The following is a 12,591-nucleotide window of genomic DNA, read 5'->3' as shown; positions in this document are numbered from 1 at the left end:
AATCAAAATCCCCCCAAAGCCAGGCAAGACCGCGCACACCTGCAATCTCAGCACTTGGGCGGCGGAGGCGGAAGGTCAGGAGTCTGAGGCCAGCCCGGGCGACACAGCAAGTTTCAGGGCAGTCTAGACTGCACAGTGAGACCTGCCTCGACCTAAACAAGAAACCCAAGCCACTGCGCACACACGAAGCCTCTCCTGCCCCTGACGGCTTCCCAGCCTCGCGCAGGGCTTTCACTCGGTGGAAGGGACATTTAGAGTCATCACCCTGGCACCTGCACACAAACATGTTCACTATTTAACACACGCACAACAGAAGAGAGGGTCCAGTCAGAAACAGTCTCAGGCACAGTGCTGTCTCGCTGACCTGTAAGGCTCTGCATAGCGCTCCGCTGAGGAACCGGCCCGGCGTGAAGAGACTCCGCAAATAGATCTCCTGCGGGAACACGGAAACGGTCGTCAGTGCCATGCTGAGAACAGCCTCTGCAGGGCTCCACAGCGGCCTGGGCCGGGCAGCTGCGCGGCAGGCGGGCCGTGTTCTCTCACAGTCACCTGCTGTGCCTACTGCGCCTTGGGACCGCGCGTGGCCTCCCTGGTCCCACCCAGAACAAGGCCGCTGAGGGCCAACCTCATGCGCAGATGTGGACCCTGCGGCCTGGGCATCCGTGTTGCTGAGACAGCAGTGAGGCCAACCTGATCCCAGCTGCGTGAAGCACCTGCTCCGCGGCTCACAGGACAGGGACAATGGCAGTAGGGATTACAGGTCAGCAACACTCCGACACGAAAGGCTCTCCCAAGTGCGAAAAGGAAGCAGACAGCGAGGTGGAAAAATCTCCTGCTGCCTCATCGCTTTTGCCAACTCACAAGCCAGACCTGCCCCCAAGCAGCAAATCCGACCGCCCTCCATGCATGTGCTTTCCTTCTGAGCTCTCCATCACAGGGACTGAGTAGGTCCTCGGCAGGAAGGGGCAGGGGTGCCCTCTAGGAAGCGGGCAGGCGTGAGGTGCTGCTCTGCTGCCCGGGAGCCTGGGCTCAGGAGCGGGCTCTCCAGGAGGCCGCCTGCACACGAGCACCTGAGTAGCTGTGTAGGCTGCGTCCTTCTCCCCGCCCCAGCCCGTTCAGGGCACCCCAGCTGAGAGTGCTGACTAATCCTCGGTGTCTTCTTCATCCCAGCTCTTGTTTAAAAAGTTGGTTATAGAGAGGCCAGGTCTGGTGGTGCACACCTGTAATCCCATAGTCCCAGCACTCTGGGAGGCCGAGGCGGGAGAACTGCAGTGAGTTTGAGGCCAGCCTGGGCTACACAGTGAGTTCAAAGCCAGCCTGAACTAAAGTGAGATCGTGTCTCAAAAAACCAAAAAAAGGTACCTGGAATGGGTTTCATTTTGGCAGATTGGTCCGTCATGCCACCTATTTTAATCACTTTCACCCCAACCGGGTCCTCTCAACACAACAACAAAGGCAAACCACACCCTTACACACAGTGCTGGGCTCACCCTGGGGTCCTGGTCATCTCTGATGAGGAGCTCCTCCTCAGGCAGCGGCTGCATGAAGACCGGATTCCACTGGCCCGCCACGTTGCTGCGGAGAGAGGTTACCGCGCTCGCGTGTGGGCAGCGTCTGGGCACAGCCAGCCTCAGGGAGGAACCCCCACCACGCCACAGCCAGTCTGCTACGGACACAGGCGCGCTCCCTCCGAGCACTGCTCTCAGCCCTGACCCGGACGTGCTCCTCACTGAGCGCAGCCCCCGCCCTCACGGAGCTCTGACACAGTGGCAGGCTGGCCTTGCCTTAGATCCTTCTGCCTCACCCTGCTGAGCAGCTGGGATTACAGGGGTGCACTTGGGATGCTGAGGAGGGGCATCCCTGCAAGTTTAAGGCCAGCCTTCTCTGCACAGTAAGACCCTGTCTCAAAAAACAACCAAAAAAAGTCAGGCGTGGTGGCGCACGCCTGTAATCCCAGCAGGTGGGAGGCTGAGGCAGGAGCACTGTTTCAAGTGTGAGGCCAGCCTGGGCTACACAGTGAGTTCAAGGCCAGCCTGAACTGCACCGCCAGACCCTATGTCAAAGGCAAAACAAATAAGCAAAAAGACCTGAACCAAAACCAAACCCTTACATAAAAAGTTTTTAAAATGTATCTGTAAGCATTAAAAACTTTTAAGCTAGGTGGGCACAGTGACCCATGCGTGTGATCGCAGCTCTTTAGACTCTGATGGGACGACTGCAAGTTTAAGTCCAGCCTGGGAAACTTGAGACCCTGTAACAAAACAAAATAGTTTAAAGAGGCTTGCCAAGGCACAGCACTGCTCTTCCAAACATGGCGAAGCCTGTGATCCCAGCACGCAGGAGGCTGAGGCGGGAGGATGGTTGTGAGTTCAAGACCAGCCTGGGCTACAAAGTGAGCTCAAGGCAGCCTGAACTGCATAGCGAGACCCGGTCTCAAAATGGCAAAACAAAACAAAACAAAACCAAAAAAAAAAAGATGGGGCGAGTCAGGAATGTGCAGTCATTTTCTTAACACATGCCTATTGCTGTGGAATTGCTTACTCCTTGGGTTCAAACGCCAGGACCACAAACAAAACTACTCACATAATATGCTGAGTACGTCTAATATCAGAGATTACCGACACCTTACACTGTTCTTTTACACTCAGAGTAGCAGTTTTGCTTTATCTGATTTCATTTCTTCTGAGAAAAGAAAATAAGCTTCCCATTTTAAGAAGTTTGAGATGTGTTCTTATGCAATCCAGCGCTCATCTCATGATGAGAAAACTGAGAGGACGAGGGGCTGCGTTTAGGAATAGTCTGCTCAGAAGTAAAGAACATTGCTGGGTTAGCAGTGTTGGATGTGTGCCGCCTTTCCTTTAAGAAACATGCCATGTTCCTTATCCTGGTCCAACCTTTCATAGGGTCAAGGTGGGAACCTTGACCTAAAACAAAGGCAGCAAACACAGAACTACACAAAATGCAAAGGAAGGTATTGTAGAACACAAAAGCCTGGTGTGGTGGCACAGCCTGCCCGTGGTCCCAGCGCTCTGGGAGGCTGAGGCAGGAGGATCACAATTTCCAGTCCAGTCTGGGTTACTCAGTGAGACTCTGTCTCAATTCCCAATTTATACAAAAAGGCCTGTGGATGTGGCTTAGGGTGAAGGCCTGCGTTCATCTCTGGTACAACAAAATGAGCAAAATCCAGTTTCGAACCCTTCCTGTGAAAACCCTCGACTCGGTCCACACGGAGAGCCCCGCCCAGCCCAGGTGCCCGGCCGATGGGGTGGGGTGGGGCCCGTACTGCTCGAAGTTGATGTATTTCACCACGGTCTGGTCCTCAGCATCGTGCCACAGGGCCCAGACGTCCGTGGGCGTTAAGGCGAAGTCAACCAGTGTCTCCTAGGGAGAAGTGGGGAGAAAGCGTTCAGACCTGAAGGAAACGGCAGTGACTGACGCGCGGGGAGAGGTGTACACGCACACAAACATGGCGCAGAAACGTGACGCCCGAGTGAATAGCTGCACACACATCATGAAGTATTCCACAGAGACCGCCACTCCTGACACACAGCGGAGGCTCCTCGCGCTTCTCTTTGCTCGGTTGCTTGTGAGACAGAGACTTAACGTTGCCTAGGCTGTACTTAAACTCCTGCGCTCAAGTGACCTTCCCGCCTCAACCTCCTTCCTGAGTAGCTGGGACTACAGGCACACGCCACCCCGCCTGGCTCAGCCCACGCCCCTCGGCGCACTCGCGTGGCACGCGGGCTCCACCCACCTGAGAAGTGAAGAGTGAGGCGATGTGATCGAGACTGTAGCGGCTGTTCTCGGTGCTCACCAGCTGGAAAATGCAGAACTGTTCCAACATAAGGCGACAGCGTATTAGTTCAAACAGTCCGCACGTCACTTTCCTGAGCAGGGGTTACCCGCGTTCGGATGGGTCACTCTTTGCTTTTCTGGCGACACATCTGTACAAGCCAGGCTCTCCCCAAACACCGCAGCCATGGTGACGCCCAGTGGCCCTTTGCTAAACTGGCTTCGAAGGCACGATGCCCTCCTCTAAACTTGGGGGCGAGTCAGGACTGTACGGTCATTGTCCTAAAATATGCCTGTCATCGTGGAATTGTTTCCTCCAGTTAGTTTTAACTGACTACGTACACATTCCGAACACACACAGAGAGCCCACCTAAATAAAGCTTGCCGGGTGCCGGTAATCTCGCTGAGTGTAACTGAGTCCTGAGACCGAAAAGTGGAGAACCCCTCTTTTATGGTGGTGAACTAGCTGGAAGGAGCGGGAAGAGTGAGCCAGGGACGGCCACGGGAACAACGCCCCGTCTGGGCCTACATGCAGAGCACGAGGACGGCGTGGCCAGCCTGCAAGGTCCAGCTTCGACGCGTGGCTCAGCTGACCCGCGGGCCCTCACCTCTGAAAGCAGCTTCCCTCCGGCCTTGCGCCCCGGCAGGCCGGTCCCACGGCCGCCCGGCGGAGCAGAGCCAGGCTGCACCAGCGCGTTAGGGAGCCGCCGCGTGGGGCACAGAAGCTGGACAAGGGCTTCCTTCTGAGGAGGTTGGTGCAGGGAGACCAGGTAGGGGCGCAGCTGGCTGCTGCCCGGGGCTGGCACAGTGGCTGGCATCAGGGCCCAAACAGGGTGAGGAGGAGGCCTCACGGAGGGGCAGCCGGAGGGCCGAGTGCCCACAGATGGGAGGTGGACACCCAGCCGGGGACTCGGAGGACAGCACACAGCACAGGGGCGAAACCCACCCTGTGGCCAAGCCGCCAGGGCCCGCGGGGCTGTTGTGGGTGGGTGTGGAGCGCACAGCACCAGAGCCATGGTGTCTCACAGGCGGCTTTCATGGCGCGACGACCCAGGGCCCTGTACCCCACACGGCAACCCGAATCGGGCTGCGGAGCAGCTGCTTCTGGAGAGGACGGCCCTAGCACGTAGCACCCGCGTCCCAGGGCAGCGAGTCCAGCTCCCCACCCAGACTTCGAAATCTCCTTTCTGAAGGCTGAGTTCGCCCTCCCTTTCCTACTTCTTCAGGTTCTCCTCCTTGCGGCCTGGCCCGGCCCGGCCTCCAGGACCTTCTAATTCAGGTCCTAGGAAGTCTCACTATCACCTGGAAACAACCAAGAACCTGGAACCCTGGACACCGGGCACATGCAGAGCGCGGGAGACGCGGGAGCCCGGCTCCTTTCCCTCTAGGCCCTGCCTCCTACCTGTCCGCGCTGCGGAGCGTGCACGTAGGCGCAGAGGTAGAGGCCCAGGGAAGGGGAGTAGGCAAGGCGCAATCTGTGTCCAGTCCCGGCCATGAGCCGAAGGTCTTTGTTCACAGGGACGTACTCCAGCATGTCAGCGACCATCAGGCACATCTGGTCCTGTGCAAGGTGAGTCAGGGGGTGAGGCCGGCGTGGTGGCACATGCCTGTCATCCCAGCATATGGGAGGCTGAGGCAGGAGGACTGCCAAGAGTTCAAGGACAGCCTGGGCCACATGGTGAGTTCAAGGCCAGTTTGAACTACATAGAAGACCCTGTCTCAAAAAGCCCTAAAAACAAAACAAAACAAAAAACAAAACAAAACAAAACACAAAGACAGAACAAGATAACACACCTGTTGCTCTTAAATGAAAAGTATACTTTGTATTGTTCTTTCCGCTTTCTCGTAGGGCTCATGATTTTCAATATAGAAAGATAAAAAGCTGAGGGGGGGGATTACACAAAATGGACCTAAATGAAAGTGGATCTGGAAATGATCCATCACGTCCAAACCCACTGGTCAGATTATCCTTAAGGGAAGCAGCAGGACCGCTTCAGTTCCCTCAGAGGTCACAATCCACGCTCACGCAGTGACGGCAAGCGGAGCACTCACCTTACATGACCACATCCGTAGCTTGTGGTCCTGACACAGGGCAAACAGGAAGGCATCATGCTCAACGCAGTGGACAGCAAGGCTGAGGGCGCGGTTTGACGGCCCCTGATCGCCCCTACCAACAGAAGAGCAAGGTCCAGAGGCAAACAGTCTGAGCGCTAGAATTTTCCAACCAAGAAACTCAACAAAGCTGGGGTCACACATGTAATCCCAGCTACCCAGGAGGCTGAGGCAGGAGGATCACAAGTTTGAGGCCAGCCTGGGCAGCGTAGTGAGATCTTGTCTCAGAGTAAAAGGGGCTGGCGTGTGGCTCAGTGGTGGAGCACTGCCTAGTGCGTGAGGCCCTGTGCTCAATCCCTAGTACCAAAAGAAAATGTGTATAACACTATGAAGCACGCTCGTGGTGGACAGAGCAAAGGAGGAGAGTGGAGCGTGTACGTGCTGCTATCACACAACGGCACTTCCGCTGTCCTCAGGAGAACACGCAGCCTGCACAGCCCTCTCCCGCCCGCGCTGCACACTGGGCCCACTGAGCGGAGCCTGGAAGCGCTGCCAGGCGCTGCCAGGGAGGAGAGGACTCAGGCCCGCCCGGCGGCTGGGCGCCACTCACCGGATGGCTGTCGGCATCCAGCCTGTGAGCAGTCGCTGCATCACAGAGCTCTGCTTCAGCTCCACGACTGACGCCGTCCCTGCAACGAGACCCCCAGCCGCCTAGCGCTCAGGATCCCAGGCAAGGAGCCTGCGGCCGCGGGCAGCCTCCGGCAGGTCTTCCAGGTGCCACACCTGGAGCACGAGTCCCACCCATCAGTGGCAGTGGCACTTCACACTCCCGGGAGCCACCCTGCCCTCTTTCCAATCAACCCCCGGGACCTCCCAGGCCAGAAGGCCAAGTGCTGGGACTCAGCGGGGACAGAGGCAACACCTGTCCTCACGGAGCCCAAGTCCGCCTCAGAGGAAGCGGAGCGAAATAGAGACAAAGCTAATGCGGGGAGGGGGGACCACTGCTGGGGGCACCGGGCACACAGTACGATGCATTCCAGCTCCCTACCCATATGGTGCCTGCTTGCCTACTGCCCACAGCCGGCCAGCGTCGGGCTCCTTAGGCCTGACCTCAGGTGGGTTTTCTTTTGTAACAGTAGTCCATTGGTAAATTTTTTTTTATTTTTTAAAATTTTATTGAGCAGCTGGGGATTTAGTTCGGTGGCACAGTGCCTGCCTGGCAAGCGCAAGGTCGTGAGTTCGATTCCCAGTACTGGGAAAGAACCGAAAAAAAAAAAAAATAAAATAAAATTTTACTGAATCCCCAGTACTCCCCCAAATGAACTTTTATTGGTACGTTCTGGATATCTGTGACGATCCCATTCATCGTGGGGAACCTGCACCGCTCCAGGACATTCCCCACTGCTTCCTCCCTCCCCTCCTGAGCCTGTTCTCACGCCACGCTTCCCCTGTCAACAGACGTTCACTCACCGGGTCTGTCATAAGGAGGTAGTTTGAGGATGAAGACGCCACCAGCGGCAGACGGGAGGGCGAACAGAGCCTCCCCGTCACTGCCGAGCCAGGCGGCCGAAGTGGCAGCGTGAGGGGACAGGCCAGGCACTGTTGGAATCAGCTGGTAGCTGCAGGGGTCCCTGAAGTCCACCTTCCCAATGTCAGTAAAGATCGACTGCATCTGGCTTTCCATTACTAACTCCTGGGGAGCCGGGAAGAGAGAAAACGAAAATAACCTGAATCTGCTTAGTTCCTCTCAAAAGCTCAGAAAGCATAAAAGAATAGTTGGGCCTAAGAAGAAAGCTGTTCTTTTAGAGAGAACTATTTTGTCAACTGAAAGTATATGTCTGATCATTTAAATCAGTAACTATCACAGTATGATTGCTGGGAACTAACAAGGAAGCTAAGTTTCGTCAGTCCCAAAGAATACTGCTCCAGCAGCGAAGGCGTGACTCCTCCGGGAGCTTGAGAAATACCAGACTGCAGCTGGACAACGTACGCTTCTGTACATCCGGGCAGGGTGGAGCAGAAGCAGCCTGTGCACGGTCTGATTGGTCAGAATCATGATGACCACGTGAGTCGGGGTCTCGGCCACGTGCACCCCGCCGGGCAGGATGCTGCAGTTCTGGAACCTGAGGCGAACCGCGTCGTTCAGCAGGTTGGTGTCCAGTGACTCCTCCACCAGCTCCACTGTATCCCCACGGGTCTTCCTGATAAAGAGAGGAGAGCACGTGCTAAAAGGGCCTACGCTTTTCTTTCCTGGTGACTACTACACTGAAACATAAGGAGACTCACAACAGAGGAAAACTGAATATTCTGGATAAACAAATGGACCATATTTATATTCCAAGTCACTACGTTAAATAGATTTATAAAACACAGCCTAACAAAACTCAAATCTATGATGCTGCGCATGCTACTGGGATTAAACCCAGTGTACTCTACCACTGAGCTCCATCTCCACCTGTTTACTTATTTATTTTTTTACATTTTAAAGACAGGTTCTCGCTATGTAGTCCAGGCTGGCCTTAAACTTTCAGCAATCATCCTGCCTCAGCCTCCCTATCGCTGGGATCACAGGCGTGCATCACCACACCAGGCCCACTGCCATGATTCTCAGTGGCTTCAACAGCCACGCTCCTCTAGCCTCCTCAGTTTCTCGCATTTTCTCTCCTTACGATCACACACATCCCAGCCACATCCCAACTGCATCAACGGGGTCCTTCCCAGCTGCCTGCAAAGTCCCGCTGCACCTCCTCCCGACCCTGCCATCTGGCTTTCCCTAGGGCACCACTCCTCCAAGGAGCTCTGCTGGGCCCACTCTACCAGGCTGGTGCCCCACAACAACCTCCGGGCACGGCAGCCGATTTCTGTCTCGTCTTACTGGACAGCGTTCGCGCTCCCTCTTGAAGCCCTTCCCTCGGCTTCTGGGCCCTCACTGCCGGTTCGACTCTCATCCCCGCAGCTCCTCCAGGCGCCTCCACTGCTTCCCGTGCTGCCTGAATGTCAGGGGGCTCCGTGATTGCCTTCAGCCTTTTCTGCATGTGGCTCTCAGCTGGAGGGGAGGCTGCCCTCTCCCCAGGGACACCTTGCAATCTACAGAAGGCCCTGGTCGCCGTATGTGGGGCATGAGGCAGGGGTGGGCGGTGTCACCGTGTGTGGCAGACAGAGGCCAGACACGCTGCTTGACCACCCGCAGGGTCAGCACCGCAGAGCTGTCTAATGGCAACAACGCCCAAACCCACACCTCCAGCCCAGCCGCTCCAGAGTCCCTGACCACCGCCCCAGCACGCTCCCTGCGTGTCTACTCGGCATCTCAAACTGAACCTGCTCAACGCAGAAGTCTCTGCTGAACTGGAGGGGGAAAACCCCACCAAAAACCCAAACAAAAGCTTGCTTCACGTTACCTACGCTCGGTTCGACTCGCTTACAGACATCTGGAGAACATCCACGCTCAAGCCACAGACCTGGGTCTACTCTGCATCGGAGGCCACACAGACACTAACAGACGCCCTGTGACGACGCGGGCCCTGGCACCAAGCCGTGTCTCATCTGTATTGCGTCCCTCTGCTCCCCCTTTCTCCCTCTTCCCTACGCTACTCTCGGCCCAGCCGCCAAGGCCAGCCTTTAAAGAGCACTGCCGACCTTCTGCACTCCCTCCCACCTCAACGCAAAAGTCAAAGCCTGAAAATAAATCACCAAGTTTTGTTCCCAGCCTCAGGCACTGCTGTCTTACTACTTAGCCTCTGTTCATTCCGCTGAGACACTGGCCCGCCTCCCTTTCCACATTCACAAGCTTCTCTCGGGGACCTCGGAGCTCCGCTCCTTTTCTACCTGAAACGTTCACCCCCGGAGAGCCTTTCTGTCTGCTGGAAGCTGGTGGAGCACAGGCCTGTCTGACCATCTCATGGAACACCCTGCCCCCAGGGTGTTGCCTTTCCTCCTCGTACCCCACTTCTTACCTGACGGCAACCTTAACTCTTTTTTATTCTTTAGACAGTCTTGCAACGTGATTCAGGCTGCCCTCAAACTTGTGGTGATCCTCCTGCCTCAGCTTCCCAAATGCTGGGATTACAGGTGTGTGCCACCATGCCCGCCCAGCTATATTTACTTCTTATTGTTACTTTTATTGCCAGTCTCTTTCCAGGCGAGCAGAACCTTTGTTTTGTTTTCTGCTTTACCTGTAGCCCCTAAACACTGACTAAAATATGTTACACAAAGTATACTTCTGAAATAACTGAGATTTGTAACTCTAACATAAGCCTCAAATCTGTACATTTCACTGCTTATTTGGTATTTCTGAAGGGCTGCACACAGGCACTTCAAATTTTGTATGTGGGGCCAGGGATGTAGCTCAGCAGCCCGGTGCCTGCCTGGCAAGCACGAGGTCCTGAGTTCGCGTGTGGGTACCAAAAAAAAAAAAATCTGTGTGTGAACAGAAATGATTTGCAACTCCCAAATCCATCTTCCATCTCGAAAGCGGCAGCCCCTTTCCTCCACAGCTGCTCAGTCACATCAGCTAAGAGCGGGCCGTCCTTGCTCCTTCCCTTTCGCTCCCCACCATCCATCCTGTACTCAGTTATCACCTAGCCCCAGTGAAACTAACTTGTAAGTGGTACCGGGAAATCGAACTCAGGACCGTGTACTTGCCAGGCAGGTATGTGTGCCGCTAAGCTATACCCTGGCCCTGTAAGTGTATTTTGAGTCCATCTATTTCTCTTGCCCTGGCCCAGTGGTGGCGAACCTATGGCACGTGTGCCTCTCAGTGGGCTTATTTATTTATTTTTTTACTGGCACTGGGAATCACACTCAGGACCTTGCATTTGCCAGGCAAGCACTGTGTCACTGAGCTACATCCCCAGGCCCCTCAGTGGGCTTTTTACATCACTGAAAAGTCCTAAAAGGTTAGCCATCCCTGTCTTAGCCACTTCCTTTTTTTTTGGTCTTTTTGAGACAGGGTCTCTCTATGCAATTCAGGCTGGCCTTGAGCTCTTTTTGTAACCCAGGCTAGTCTTGAACTCACAACAATCCTCCTGCCTCAGCCTCCTGAGTGCTGGGATTACAGGCATGCGCCACCAAGCCTGGCTTTCTAGCCACTTCCACAATCAGCATATATTACTTTGGCCATGATCAAAGCCAACTGTTCACCTGTATTTTATCTATCAACCCAAAATCCCTTTCCATAAAGTAGGCTGGTTTTTTAAAAACGCAGTTTTGATTATGTCAGTGACTCTCAAAATCCAAAATTCTTGTGGGGCGTGGTGGTACACGCCTGTAACCCAGCCTTCAGCAGGCTGAGGTAGGAGGATCGCCACAACTTCGAGGCCAGCCTGGGCTACATACTGAGTTCAAGGCCAGTCTCAAAAAACAAAACAAAACAGAAAACCCCTTAAAAATGGCCTGGAAGTTCCCCCACAGCCTACATCCAGTCTCTCTGGGCTGAGCATCTCATATCACTTTCTTTTACCTCCTGCACTTAAGCCACATGGACCTTTAGTGAGTTCCTCAAACCCATCAAGTTCTTCTCAGCCTACAGCTTTTACACATGCTCATCTTGCTATTAGACTGCGCTCTTCCCACCTGCAAGCCTGGCTAACCTTTCACCTCCAGCTCTCAATCTAAGTCTAACTTTTCACACACGTTTCCCTGAACCACCAGTAACACCCGACCTTCCCCTTAGCCCCCTCAAACCCCTACACTCTTCCTCTGGGGCAGGCAGGAACATCGGTATTTATATACCTACTTTTTGATCATGAACGTCTTCTCCTTCGTGAAACTGCCACAGGACTGGTGAGTCCACATCTACTCTTACACAGCTACAACATTTGCACTGAGAAAACAGTGGTTGATTTTATTCACCATTCCCCCCCAGGACCTACAGCAATGTTGGACATACAGAAGCTTAAACACAGCTGCAGAACGAAGCTATAAAGCCCACAGAAACATAACGGGCTCCTGTTTAAAACTGATCTTCAGGGCGTACTGTGTCCCCTAAACTATGGTCTCTCCACCCTGACTACCCCGGGGGGGAGACGCGAGACCCGCTTCTTGGAAAGAACTCTGCGCCTCACGTTTTCCTGGTTGTGACATGCACCGAATACGGTTTCTCTTGTGCTAAGTGTCCATCCGTCACTGCTTCCAGCGAGGACGCTTCGGGGACACGCGGGCACTCCCGGGCGGAACAGCCCCGCCACGCAGGGGGCGTGGCCAGCGCGGCCTTACCAGTGAATGAACCTGTTCCTCGCGACGGCGAACAGCTTGCCGCTCTCCGCATAGTGGAAGCCCCCCGCGCTCTCGCTGTATTTCACCGCGCCCGGCGCGGCCGCCGAGGTCCCTGCGAAACGAACGTGGTCAGCTTGCACCCGGGCCCCTCTGGGATGCCGGCACCGAGGGCGCAGGGGAAGCAACCGCGACGTCCTGACAGCCCGGAGGCCAGGGGGAACGGAGGGGGAAATCAAGTCGCCGGGGAGCAGGCAGCAAGTGCAGGGACCCGCAGGCGAGCTTGACATGCGGACTCGGGAGAATGAGCTGGCCGGTCAGCGACCCAGGGACCCGGGGGAGGGAGCCGAGAGGAAAGCCCGGAGCGCGTCCTGGCACAGGGCACTTCCTTACCGAGGCCGCAGACTGTGAATTCCCGAAACTGTCTCAGCCTTTCTCGCTCAACACCACTGAGCTCCAAGAAGCTCCGTTCTAGGGCTCCCGCCGCCGCCATGTTCCCGCCGCTGCCGCAAAGCCCGAAGGGAAACGGGCGGGCCG

General features: G+C 55.4%; 1 protein-coding gene across 1 annotated transcript in view; it reads right to left on the bottom strand.

The window, feature by feature from the left end:
* Nucleotides 1-12,591, bottom strand: part of Nup160 (nucleoporin 160kDa) — a 37,260-nt gene extending 24,669 nt beyond the window's left edge. Inside the window, exons 1-11 of the mRNA XM_005383952.2 lie at nt 12,448-12,591; nt 12,058-12,169; nt 7,835-8,045; nt 7,315-7,537; nt 6,455-6,533; nt 5,845-5,959; nt 5,195-5,353; nt 3,755-3,832; nt 3,284-3,381; nt 1,491-1,575; nt 365-433 (exon numbers count right to left, since the gene is read on the bottom strand). Coding sequence (XP_005384009.1) covers nt 365-433; nt 1,491-1,575; nt 3,284-3,381; nt 3,755-3,832; nt 5,195-5,353; nt 5,845-5,959; nt 6,455-6,533; nt 7,315-7,537; nt 7,835-8,045; nt 12,058-12,169; nt 12,448-12,547 — 1,329 coding nt within the window. The 5' untranslated portion in view covers nt 12,548-12,591. The remainder of the gene's footprint in view (nt 1-364; nt 434-1,490; nt 1,576-3,283; nt 3,382-3,754; nt 3,833-5,194; nt 5,354-5,844; nt 5,960-6,454; nt 6,534-7,314; nt 7,538-7,834; nt 8,046-12,057; nt 12,170-12,447) is intronic.

This window comes from Chinchilla lanigera, unplaced genomic scaffold, assembly GCF_000276665.1.
Source record: "Chinchilla lanigera isolate Chin_1 unplaced genomic scaffold, ChiLan1.0 scaffold00021, whole genome shotgun sequence".
Classification (NCBI taxonomy): domain Eukaryota; kingdom Metazoa; phylum Chordata; class Mammalia; order Rodentia; family Chinchillidae; genus Chinchilla; species Chinchilla lanigera.
Note: the sequence above shows the minus strand (reverse complement) of the source record. Positions and strands in the feature narration are given on the sequence as shown.